This window comes from Pleurodeles waltl, chromosome 4_2 (assembly GCF_031143425.1).
Source record: "Pleurodeles waltl isolate 20211129_DDA chromosome 4_2, aPleWal1.hap1.20221129, whole genome shotgun sequence".
In the NCBI taxonomy this organism is placed as follows: domain Eukaryota; kingdom Metazoa; phylum Chordata; class Amphibia; order Caudata; family Salamandridae; genus Pleurodeles; species Pleurodeles waltl.
The window spans coordinates 695,532,915-695,546,404 of record NC_090443.1 but is presented as its reverse complement, the minus strand read 5'-3'; the positions used below and the strand labels follow the sequence as shown (position 1 = coordinate 695,546,404).

The following is a 13,490-nucleotide window of genomic DNA, read 5'->3' as shown; positions in this document are numbered from 1 at the left end:
GCTGTGCGGGCCGCGCTTCATGTTACAGGCGATGTCAAAAATGGGGGGCAGAGCCTAGAGGTGAGGAGCAGGCTGGGGGCAGCAAGGGTCCCCCTTGGGCTCGGGCCCCCAGTCGGGCAGGGGCAGCGGAGTTCAGCACAGATGTCAGGGAGCCCAGGGGGGCTGGACTAGCCCCTGGACCTTTCTGTGGCTGGAGTGAAAGCCACAGTGAGGGGGAGAGGCAAGGCCCATGGGCCTGGGTGGAAGCAAAGGAAAGGGAAAAAAGGGGCAGGTACAAGCGGCTGGGCCCTGGGGGCAATCTGGTGGAATGGGGGGCCAAAGAAAAGGGGGTAGCTTGGGAACAGGCAGGGATGAGGGGAAAGGGGCAGGGTGTTGGGGAGACACAACACTAATCTACTACTGACTGGTCAGCAGTGGATCTAGAAGCCAGGATTCAGGAACAGAGGAGGTTGGTGGCTGAGACAGAGGAAAGGTGGGCCCAGTTATGCAAGAAGAGGTAGGAAGCAGAGGGGAGAACTAGAGAAGCAAAAAGGAAGTCAGTTGGGCATAGTGTAGAGCACAGGGAGGGGTGCGGTTTAGGCCATGGTATTTGGTTGTGGGTTCCCTATGAAGAGAAGGGAAAACAGCAGGAGGCTTGTGTGACTGGTGGGTCTGGCAGCGCAATTGGCACATATGGTGCACACAGCCAGGACTGGCGTGGAGAGTCAGAGCCAGCATCATAGGCTTGCAGAAAGGTAGTGAAACCAACGGGGTGCAACACAGCCCCAGGACGTTGGTCCGAAGCACTAGAGGGGTCTTCGGCGGCCTTCCTAATGACTCAGGAGCATAGGAAACACATGCATGGCGCACGCCATGGGGGACACTGAAGGGAAGAGGGGCGAGAAGTGGTGGATGCAGAGGGTGTTGATGACACGTGGGATATGGAAGAAGAGGATGTGGTGGAGATGGATTATGAGGAAGACTTTGGGGAGGGAGAATATGGGGAGATTCGTGAGAAGGAGGTGAATGGGGAGCAAGGGAGGGGGAAGGGGCGCAGAAGCGGTGCAACCTCCTCTTCTTATACTGTTTTACATGCATCAAAGACTGGTACATGAACGCAAGAATGGTCACGCAGGGAGGGTCACGGGCACAAGACGATGTTGGAAACAGGAACTCAAGAGCAGGATGTTCAAGGTAAGGGATGATGGTGGTCCCCAGAGGGTGACCAGCAGGGCAAGGCTGGTACGGCTCAATATAAATGTATTGGAGTGGGAGATGACTCAATACATAGCATGCTTGGTACAGGTGCAGCACAGGCACGCAGCAAGGACAAAGTAGTGGACAAGGAATTGATGACCCATGGTGGGGAGGGAGAGAAAGCAACACAAGGGGGGACAGAGGGCGATGCCAAGGAGGGGGCCGGAAATAAGAAACAGCTCGGGTACATGGGACTGGAAATGTCGTTAGGCTCTCATGTAGCAGAAAACACAAAAGCAAGGATTTGGAGACATTAATACGTTGACGTATTTAAGATATAGATATACAAGCTAAGAAAGGATCTAAAGAGGAGGAGTGGGAACTGGCACATAGGCCTAGAGTCCCAGTAATCAGGGATAACTGGACCTCTGCCTTTTTGACCTATACTAGAATTTACTGTGAAAAATACCAGGACAGGGCCATTGCACTGTTTAAGTATATGGATATTATCCGCAAGGCCCAAATGCATTTTGGGGGTTTTGCGTGCCTGAGCTACAATGAGGAGTTTAGGCTCAGAGTGAGAATTAATCCTGAAAAGCCAAGAGGTGATGTGGATGGAGAATTATGGATGCAGTGGATGACATCTTCGCATTTCTCAGCATCGACCGCACAGCTAGTGGTTTGCTGGTGGTCTTTAAGCCTTTTGAGCAGCATCCTGCTCAAGGGGGGCAGGTACTGCACAATGGCCCCAGTGCCTAGCTTGGGAGCATGTTGGAATTTTAACAAGGGGTTTTGCTCTAGATACCCCTGCAAATTTAAACATGAGTGTTCCAAATATGGGGGGAGACACCCAGTTATGCAATGTTTTTCACTTGCCAGTCCGGCGAACAGTCGAGATCTTCCAGGGGCAGAGGGGGGCAGGGTGCTCCTGAGGCGAAAATGTGCCTACTCCAATTAAGTTGGTCAGGTTACTGCCCTGGTTGCGCATGTACCAAAATACGGACATGCTGCGCAAATTGGAATGGGGTTTCAAAGAAGGGTTTCGAGTAGGATAACAAGAGCCGCGAGCGAAGAGATGGGCTGACAACTTGCGGTCAGCAAAAGATATGCCTGATGTGGTAGGGACAAAATTGAGTAAAGAAGTGGCAGAGGCAGAATTGCGGGGCCCTTTTACGAGTGGTCTATGGAAGACTCGATAATTTCACCCTTGAGTGTGGTCCCAAAAAAGAGCAAAGGGGAGTTCCGACTTATACACCATTTGTCATGGCAAGAGGGGGCATCAGTGAATAATTTCATTGTGCCAGAGGATGCATGGGTAGTGTACACCTCAGTGGATGATGCCATTCGGCTCATTAAAGGGTGTGGCAGAAGGGCAGAGTTGGCTAAGTGTGACATCATGGCAGCTTTTTCGGTTATTACCCATCCACCCTGTGGATTTCTCTTTGCTGGGGATGCAACTGAGTGGGGCCAGATACATGGACAGAGTGCTGCCAATGGGGTGCACAATTTCCTGTGCATTGTTCAAGGCATTTAGTACATTCCTACAGTGGGTTTTCATTCAGGCGCATGGCCATCAGACAGTGTCATACTAATTAGACGATTTCCTTTTTGTGGGAAAGTCCAGATCAGGGTCATGTGGTAGGGCTTTGCAGTGTTTTGAACGGCTGACACTGGAGTTGGGGGTGCCCGTGGCTCCAGAGAAACGGAAGGCCCAAGCTGTGTGCTGACTTTTTTGGGCATTGAGCTCAACATGGTGGCCTTTATGGCGCATCTGTCATCAGTAAAGGTTGAAGAAATTTAAACTTTTTTGCGATAGATCAGGCTGAGACAAAAGATTGAACTGAGCATTGGCACAACAGCTGCTGGGTTTCCTCAACTTTGCATGCAGGGTGGTACGGGGAGGTAGGACGTTCTACAGGTGCATGGGTCTGGTGATGTCAGGTGCATACCTCCCTCACCACAGGATTCGGCTGACAGTAGGTTTGAGAGAAGACATCAGGGTCTGAGAACGTTTCTTGACACAATTCAATGGGGTTTCCATGGCCTTTCGGGAGGAAGACATTGTATGGCAGATGCAGATTTTTTCGGACGTGGCAGGAACCTCTGGTTTTGGCCTTGTTTGGGATGGGCGGTGGTGCACAGAGGCGTGGCCTGAGCAATGGTTGAAACAGGGGAGGAACATTGCGTTCCTGGAATTCTTTCCACTGCTAGTGGCATTGTCAGTGTAGGGGGGCAAGCTGGCCAATGGAACAGTAATGCTTCATGTGGATAATTTGATAGTGGTTGAATTGGTGAATGGACAGAGGGCAGGGGATCTCAGGGTATTGCGGCTGCTGAGGAGGTTTATGCTTTGTTGCTTAACTTTGAATATAATATTTAAGGCTGTGCATATTCCAGGGATCAACAATTCTACTGCAGATTCCCTGTCTCGTTTGCAGTGGCAGTGTTTCTGCAACTTGGCACCAGGCGCAGGGGAGCACAAGACAGCGTTCCTGGCAGACATTTGGGAGTGGGGGCATGATGGTCATGAGACTCAACGCCATCCTGCCATCCCAAGACCTCTGAGACTCCCTAGCCTCCTAGTTCCACCGCAAGATTGCAGACATCCATGACAGCTTCAGCACCTAGACCCTCCCGGCAACCACCAGCACCACAGATTCACCTCCGACCAACCTCCTGCTCTCCTGGACCCCGTCAATGACAACAACACCATCGAAATCATGAACACCATCCACTCCGGCTCTCCATCTGACCCCTGCCCTCACCACATCCTCAACAAAGCAAGCTCCATCATCGCACCCCAACTACAGATCATCAACAGCTCCTTCGAGTACCCACCTTCCCGGAGAGCTGGAAACACGCAGAGATCAACGCCCTCCTCAAAAAACCCAAGGCGTACCCAAAGTACCTCAAGAACTTCCAGCCTATCTCCCTGCTCCCCTTTCCAGCAAAAGTCATCGAGAAGGCCGTCAACAGACAACTAACCCGCTTCCTAGAGGAGAACCGCACCCTGAACCCTTCCCAATCTGGATTCTGCAGCAACCACAGCACCGAAACCGCCCTAATCGCCGCCACCGACGACATCAGAACCATACTGGACAGCGGCAAAACCGTGGCTCTCATCCTCCTGGACTTCTCGGCCGCGTTCGACACCGTCTGCCAGCACACCCTACGCTCACATCTCAGTAATGCTAGAATCCACAACAGATCCCTGGACTGGGTCACCTCCTTTCTTACTGGCAGAACCCAGAGAGTCCGCCTCCCCCCGTTCTGCTCGGAGGCCACCAAAATCATCTGTGGTGTACCCCAGGGTTCGTCCCTCAGCCCGATCCTCTTCAACGTCTACATGGCCCTGCTCACTAACATCGCCCGATCCCACAACCTTAACATCATCTCATACGCCAACGACACCTAGCAGATCCTCTCCCTCACCAAGGACTCTGCCAAGACCTACCTCCACGAAGGAATGAAGGCCATCACCGAATGGATGAAGAGCAGGTGCCTCAAACTCAATTCTGACAAGACTGAAGTCCTCATCTTGGGCTCCCCCCTCCGCATGGGATGACTCCTGGTGGCCTGCCACTCTCAGAACTGCTCCGACTCCTACCGACCACGCATGCAACGTAGGATTCATCCTGGACCCCTCACTATCCATGACCCAGCAAATCAACACCACCTCTCCTCCTGCTTCAAAACCCTCTGCATGCTCCAAAAGATCTACAAATGGATACCCACTGAAACCAGAAGAACAGTCACCCAAGCCCTCGTAAGCAGCAAACTGGACGACTGCAATGCCCTGTACGCAGGAACCACAGCCAAACTCCAGAAGAGGCTGCAACGCATCCAGAACGCCTTTGCACGCCTCATCCTGGACATCTCCTGCAACTGCCACATCACAGACCACCTGAAAAACCTGCACTGTCTCCCAATCAATAAGAGAATCATCTTCAAACTCGTCATTCACACTCACAAAGCACTGCACAACACTGGACCAGAATACCTCAACAGATGACTCCCCTTCTACACCCCGACCCGGCATCTCTGCTCCACTGACCTCACCCTCGCAACCGTCCCACGCGTCCACAGAACTACAACTGGTGGTAGATCATTCTCACACCTCGCCGCCAAAACGTGGAACACTGTTCCCACCCACCTACGCCAGACCAAAGACTTCCTTACCTTCAGGAAACTTCTCAAGACCCGGCTGTTCAAGCAGTACTAGGACCCACACCCCCCAAGCTCTCCCCCCTCCCCTCCTCAGCAGCTTGAGACCCTCACGGGTGAGTAGTGCACTTTACAAATCCCTGATTGATTGATTGACTGGTGGAGATGTCACTAGCGGAATCCACTCAGAAGAGTTATCAGCTAGCATAATTGGAGTTTTAGGATTTTGAGGGTTTTGTAGGGCAATTTCAGTTGCAGGAGCAGGGAGCGCTTGAGTCACGAGTGTTGCGTTTTGTACTGTTTCTGATTAAGAAAGATTTATAGCCAGCCACGATTGGGAGCAAGTTGGCAGGAGTGTAATTCTATAGGAAGTTGTTTTTTGGCCGGGATCCGGCAAAGGAAGATATTTTGGGTAAAATGCTGAAAGGTTGGGGGAAAGAAAGATCAGGGCCAGGTAGTGTAGTGAGGAAGCCAATCTATTTTATTTGCTTCTGGAAGTGTTGCATGTACTGCCAGTTTGTTGTGTGGATGATGCACATGAGGTGGCTCTTTTTCACTTGTGCATGGTGCAGATGTTTTATGAGTCTTTCTGGGTGTCTGAATTGTTGGGTGTGGGGAAAGCTTGTGGCGTGAAAGAGGGGGAGGTGTGCCGGCAGGGTGAGCGTTTGGGCATCTGGCTGAGATGGTCAAAAATGGATCCACTGGGTCGGGGAAAGTGGGTATGTTTGGACAGAGGAGGTGATGTATAAGCATGTCCAGTGTTGGAATGGGATAGTTACAGGAAGCATGGGGTGGCAAAAGGGGGGAGTGTTTTTTGTCACAGAATGGTGAGAAACGTACGGCATTCCAGTTGTTGTCCATTTTGAGAATGGCCTTGAGGTGAATTGGACAGCAAGCGGGGAATTTTGGTACCCATTCAGGATTGGTGCGGCAATGGTGGCAGCTCAGTTGCGTTGGGACTGGGATCAAATCAGACGCTTTGGGAGGTGGCAGTCAAAATGCTGTGAGCGATATGTAAGGGCCTGATGTTGGAATTTTCCTGGGGTAAAGGGCAGGCGAGCAAACGGGGGTGGGTTTTAGGGACAGGGACTGGAGTGGGGGTGGGGGAATGTTGTCACATATTGAAGATTGTGTTTTCATACAGGTTGCCTGAGTGGCCCGGAGAAAGCGAAAGTGGTCACAAGGCTGGTTGGGCAATCATTTATTCACTGGGCGCACAATATGGAGAAAAACACATTTATGGACGTTCTCTGTGACTGCAAATTAGCCCTCATGAGGTGTTGTTGTGGGGAAAGAGCGGAATGAGGTAGGAAACTTTGCTTCCCTTTGTAACATCGATCATGCTGACGTGGGGATGCCCTGATGTATTATTATTGCACCTGGGGTAAAATGATCTGGTTCAGATATCTGGGCTCACCCTACTGCAACACATGCTGCAGCAAAATATGCATGGAACCTGCCTAGTATGGACCAAATTTGTGCCCAGTAGTAAATAGAGAGGGGCAGTGAAACATGGGGCTATTGAAAGGGCTTAGAGGAAGCTCAATCGGGCTATGAGGGTTTTCTGCTGGGCGCATGAAGGAAGAAGAAGAGGTACTCTTCAAGGATGACGGAGTGCATTTGTCCGGGACAGGAAATACATATTACATGTTGGAGCTGCATTTCTTTTTGACAAATTTGTGGGATGAGAAGCTAGGGCGGAGTGAGCCTGCTTAAGGGATGTGAGGGGTTGCAGTGGGTTCACTGGTGAGGAAGCAAAATGCCCAAGGGGTTTGTGCTGGGTGGCAGCAGATGGGGGAGGGTAGAGAGTCAGATGCAGACCTGGCCACCATTCCAGGGGGGGGAAGAAGCAGGTGAAGGATAACAGTTTAGGGGATGCCTGATTCAGACAGGAGACGAAAGGAAAAGGGGGATGTGTGCGGGAATGAAATAGGAGGCTGGGTGAACGGAGGCAAAAGTGGGAGAATTAAGTGAGAATGAAAGACGGGGGGAGTTCCAAAGGGTGAGGATGAAAAGTTGTTAATTTAAAGTTCCAGTTTATGTTGTTGTTACATTATGATGAGCAATCCTGTCCTAATAAATGGCCTTTTACACTAGTCAAATGAGTGTTGAAGTCTATGTCCCGATGTAGGGCCCCTTGGAGAGCAGACGCAGTCTAGTCTCTCCACGGGACCATTCGGGCCAGAAAGATATGGCCATGATAGGGATAGGATAAGGGTTAAGCGGGAGGGTCTATGGGGGTGGGTATATAGGGAGGAGCTAGGGGTGGGGTGGGCCTCTTCTGAGCCAGCCCAACGCGTTGCGTTGAGGTTGGCCACCCTCCCGCCCTACATGGAGGATGAGAGGGGTGTGTTTATGTGAAAGAAGTATGTGAGTGGGATAAGTGAGGGGGGAAGTATGCCAGTTTTAGGGATGGTTGCTTGGTGCAGGCAATAGATGGGGGAGGGTGGAGAGTCAGATGCGGGCCTAGCCACCGTTCCGGGGGGGGGAGAAAGCAGGTGAAGCATGACAGAGTGAGGAATGCCCGATTCAGACAGGAGATGAAAGAAAAAGGATGATGTGTGGGGAAATGGAAGTGGAGGCTGGGTGAACAGAGGCAAAAGTGGGGGAATGAAAGGAGAATGACAGACAGGGGGAGTTCCAAAGGGTGAGGATGAAAAGTTGTTCATTTCAAGTTTCAGTTTATGTTGATGTTATATTATTATGAGCAATCCTGTCCTAATAAATAGCCTTTTACTCTAATCAAATGAGTGTCGAAGTCTATGTCCTGAATGTGGGTTCTTCAAAATCAATAACAAACAAATATCCCAAGCAAGCATTAATCTAAACAAAAATGTGGGGCACACACACACACAGAAAGATAGAGACAGGCAGGCAGGCAGATAGATAGATAGATAGATAGATAGATAGATAGATAGATAGATAGATAGATAGATAGATAGATAGATAGATAGATAGATAGATAGATAGATAGATGTTTTGGACCTACAAAGGGACATCGCAGAAGTGATTCGCTAAGAATAAGAGACTCTGTAAGAAAAATTGTTCAGAGTATATCTTTCTTTCAGCGTGACTACGTAAGGCATGACACAGCCACCATTCATTTTTATTTGCAGTTCCAAGTTGGCAGACGTCACTTTGGACTGTTAATAAAAACAAGTTTAGCTGCCATGCAAAGTGGGGTTTAAGAAGCTGAGCACCTGGAAGTTAAAAGTAGAGGAAAGCCCTCCAAAAATTATAAATTAATAAGATGCCTAAGGACTGCGTGTTGATCACAGGTGGGCAGTGCATTACAGTACTCTTCGCGCTTTTGAAGCTAAAGTGCCATTGCACCAAAACATGAACCGAAAAATAGCAAATGTGTTTACCTCGCGGACCATACACTGTGAGTAGGGAGTCATCTGTTACAAAGTTGGGAGTGAAATGAATGTATTTTCCTGGTTCACCGCATCCTCCATACTGCAAGGTATATGGATCATCGCCATATTTCAGGAATGGGTCAGCAATGATGACATCAGCCTGACAAAACAACGGGGACTTTCATTAAAGCACAGCGCAAAACTTTTAAGGTGAAAATACACATAGCATGGATAAGAGCATATTTCAATAAACACAATGGACCTTTACCTTGTCGAATGATTCGGTCTTTACTCTTGAGTAACTGGGATCCCGCACCCATGTTAAAGGTATTAATATTGTTATATTCCTGAAATAGGCTCTTCTTTGAGTTGCACTGAACAAGTAAGCAGATGCATCTGTCATCATATCCTAGCATGTGCACACAAAAAAAAATCTGAATTAATATGAAACGCTTTTTGTTCTTTGAAATCACAAAGTAGTACCAAATACACAGAAGGGAAACTGGAAGACTGTATGATCATTGGCTAAGATAGAGGGCAACTTTGTGAGTTTGAGTTATGCCTAAATAAGTTCAGAACACTTTAAAACCAATTTCATACTATTGGGAAGGAAAAGTTCCTGTAAGGTGACGGACGAGTAACCCAGCCCTGAGTGCCCCAGCTGCAACCAAATCTGAATCCCCGGTCCTGATTTTTGTTGCCATGGGCAAAGACAGTTCATGCGTGTACACCATGACAAGGGCCTGTGTCACGGATGAGGTCTCATTGGACCGGGAAGGGTGCCCAAAGTACTACCCTCGTAGCAGTGAACGGCTACTGCCTTTGCCAGGAGTTCAGTTTCCCATAATGGCATACTGTGTGGTGATCAGTAGAATAGAATAGGCCTTTTGCATGTGCTACTGGTTTGAGGCCTACAGGCTCTGCCATGTAAAGTTCTGCTGCTGTGTGCTTAACTCACTCTTGGTATACTTCATGTTAGCATGCAGTGAGGGCAGCAGGTGTGTTATTGCATGGATATGCTGTGTGCATGTGTACCTATGAATAGTACAATATGTGGAGGACTCTGGGTTCCATTATAGTAGACCCAGGGCTGAATGGAGGAGCAAGTGAAGGAAGAGGAATCCCCTCAGACATGCAGTCAGTTGCTGCATTCCTCTTGTGAGCTAGATGGGACACACACACTGGAGGAAGAAGAGCCATGCTCTTTAGTACACTTCAAAGGGTAATCTTTGATTCATGGAGAGGTCACATTTCAGGAAGTGGATGGGGCTGATAAGAGAATCACAAAGAATAGGCCTGGAATCATGGTGTAAATTTATCATTGTGGCTGACATCTGTGTGTGAACCTCTAGGTGCTCCTATGGACTGTGTGGCAAACTGCATTCTGGTGGAATGGCAGTGCAGATGATTTGGCACTTCAAAAGGAAGCAGTACCCCAACCTCAAAGACTCATTCCCTAAATCACATTTGGGGCCAGATTTAACAAAAAATGACGGTGCATGGTGCTGCACAGAATTTGGCAACGTCACGCAGCGTCATTTTCAAAACGCAGGGATATGCTGTTTTTAAAAGAATACAGTGCACCCCTGTGTTTCCTCCTCTCCGGCGCTGTATTTGCTGACATGCGCCAATGCAGCAACCCTTGCACCTTTGTGCAAGAATGGCTGCATTGAGGGGGAGATTGTTTTTGAGAAGGAAGGAACACCTTCCTACACAAAAACAATCTTAAATGGTGATTTGCTGTTTGCATGTGTACTGCAGAATGCAGCACACATAGAAAGAGCAAAAATGAAAGCATTTCTCCTCGTTGCGCCCTGCTAATGCCATCCTTGGGATGGTGTTAGATTTTGGCGCTGCCTCAGGTTTACAAGAACTCGTAAATCTGGGGCAGCGTCAAAATGCAATGGGTGTTGCTGTGGCACGCCCACAGCATCACCCATTGCACGCCCCTTCCACACAAAGTGCTGCATCTGAAGGGGCCGTATTTACAAGGTGGCATTAAGCCACCATCAGTGGCTTAAAGCCACCTTGTAAATACGTTGCAGTGCATAGCGTCACCAGAGCGTCACTAAAAGTGATCCTCCAGTGGCACTATGGGGCTCTTAAATATGTCCCTCGGTGGCTGGAAGTGGACTATAAGAATGAGAGATTGAGGACCTTGAGATTTTAAACTGTCAAGCAGCTAGCTGGGCTGTGCAAGGAGGAGAAGCTCTGCAGGACTTCTGTCTGTGACTAGGAATGGGGGATGAGGCCTGTCAGTCTCCCAGCTGGGTGATGGGACATCACCCAGAGAAATCCAAAACCACCTGCCCCTGGAGCCTGGAGAGCCTGGAGAAGCAGTAGCTGTCTGCTTGCCAAGACCAGTGCGCCCCGTGAGGAAGAGGAGAGTGCCAGAGGAAGTGAGGTTCAGTGGGGGATCCTGGTAAGTAGATTCCAGCAGTGAGATGTGAGGAGACAACTGCTGAACCAATCGGGTTGTTGCCCATGTGCAAATTCAAGTTAGCGACCCTATATGCCAAAGGCGGTCGATGTGAAGTTAGTAGTGGATCAGCCCACAGCGACATCCACGAGTGAAAATGCTACCAGAGTCTCTGGCTGCGCGACCGCTGCAGGATTGAGTAAGACTGTTCATTGAGTTGGAAGAACCCAATATAACTTGTTCTGCCACGTAGTGCTTTGGGTGCTGGAACACTTATGACTTTTATAAGAGTCAGAATGGGACTCCTGAGGTTCAGACTGGTAGTGAGGCCTAACCTTAATGTTGTCTATAATGCACAGGGAATAACGTCTAGTGCTAGTGAGAGGGAAGCAGGACACATGGATCTGCCTATCGAACACTAGAACCCTAACCCCGGGGGAATGTGTGCACTGCTATTGTATTTCACTTTGTGTTTGTATATAACTACTGTTTTCTTCATAAAAACAAGTATTTGACAGGACAATCATTTAATGCTGCTGAACATATTATGAGTTGTGAGCCCCTTGCATTTACCTCCCCCCCAGGAAGCCTTGGAGTGCTTGACCAACCATACTACTGACATTTAAGTGCTGAAGGGGGATGTCTCCGAGTTACTCTTGATCAATATTAAGTCAGGCCTCTAGACGTTAGGAGCAAAAGGCCTCAACCTTTATTGTTGGGCCTGATATCTCCTACTTGCCCAGTGGCCCTCTGAAAGAGGTTCTGACACATTCTCATTGTAATTACTTTTCGTTTGGTATGTAAGGCATGACTCTTCTATTTAACAGATGTATGTGTTTCTCTGTTTGAAGCTAGTCATTTGTTTTAGGCTTGTTTTTAGCAGGGAGGCATTTTAAATTTAACTGTTTAGAAGCAGAGTATCCAACACAGATAGCCATGTCAGAAGTTTTTGTGGGGCCAGGTGCCATACATTATGGGGGGGCCCTTATTGGTTTCTTATGCCAGTGGCATCTTGCAGATGCTCTTGAGTTTTGAGAATTTAGAGGTGTGAGAACTAATTAACATTTAAGATGACAAAAAAGGAAGTTGTGTCGCACAAACATTGACATCTATAAAGGGGCCAGTGAAATTAGATAAATAAAGAAAGAAACAAATATGTATAGAATAGAGCCTCCCCATGCCATACATAACAAGATATTTCAAGTCACCAAGGAGTTCCATGACCATAGAAGAACAAGGCCAAAGGAAATCAGATCACCACGTTTTCTTTTGCTTGCTGCCTGGAGCCTGCCTCAAATCTTCAGAGGTCAGCTCTGCTGTGGAGCCCTGCCTCTTCACCTGCCCCCAGGGCTTCAGATGTGACTCCAAGGGCTAGTTTAGCTGGGCCACGGGGACATAACGTGCTCCCACCACCTTCAACTCACATCGGGACCCAGCCTGAGTGAGTCCTGAACCTCCAAGAAATCTCCATCCATTCCATGACCCTATTGACCCCTTTGTTGCGGTGCTAAAGGTGCCCATTTTCTAAAACTGAGGACATGCTATTTTGTACTCCTGTTCTACTAATTGGATTTTGATGGGTTTGGTGTTAAATCATTGATTCAAATGTTCTATATTTTTCTAAATTGATTTGGGATTTCTATTGTGTTGTATTTCGACTGTATGGCTGTTTGTGTGCTGCATAAATACTTAACACATTGCTTACAAATTTAGCCTGATTGATTTTTCTGCCAACTTACCCAGGGTTAAGCACAGGTTAAATTAGTGTCTTTTTGTGGTTCATCCTGAAAGGGATTATGGCTGCTGCTTGACCACTGCTCACACCCCAGTCAAGAAAAACCCAATTTCTCACAATGCACAAATGCTGTTTGCTTGAATTTCCCACATTAAAGTCACTCATTAACTTTGTCAGTGCTTGCTTTGCTACAAATAAAACAATCAGTGCCTTTCACACACATAACCACATCACCAGTTCCTCTCCAAACTCTCAACACTGCACAGTCAAGCACTCAGTGTACTCAATGTGGTGGTACAAATGGTAGTAGTGGTAATAGTGGTGTTGACAATGGTGAAGGAGGTAATATTGGTGGTGGTAATAGTGGTGGTAGAAGTAATTGTGGTGGTTGTAACGGCACAGCAGAAGCCGGAACCACCATAAGCCATGATAAGATGCAGGGTGGGGTAGAGTATGAACAAGGTTCTCCTGATGCATCAAGATGTTGTTGGCTGTCTTGACAGGGAAAAATAGAAAGCACTTAGGCAACCATCTCATGTCCAGACTCACAACCTAGTACTGACAAAGCATTAATAAAATGCTTCCAGTCCCTCTGGTGCTGTTAAAAAAGAAAGTTCTGTGTTAAGAATCCATGGGT

At 48.4% G+C, this 13,490-nt stretch overlaps 1 protein-coding gene across 1 annotated transcript in view; it reads right to left on the bottom strand.

The window, feature by feature from the left end:
• Positions 1-13,490, bottom strand: part of LOC138293211 (calcium-activated chloride channel regulator 1-like) — a 704,166-nt gene that overhangs the window by 587,300 nt on the left and 103,376 nt on the right. The window contains exons 2-3 of the mRNA XM_069232299.1: positions 8,968-9,108; positions 8,709-8,859 (exon numbers count right to left, since the gene is read on the bottom strand). Coding sequence (XP_069088400.1) covers positions 8,709-8,859; positions 8,968-9,108 — 292 coding nt within the window. The remainder of the gene's footprint in view (positions 1-8,708; positions 8,860-8,967; positions 9,109-13,490) is intronic.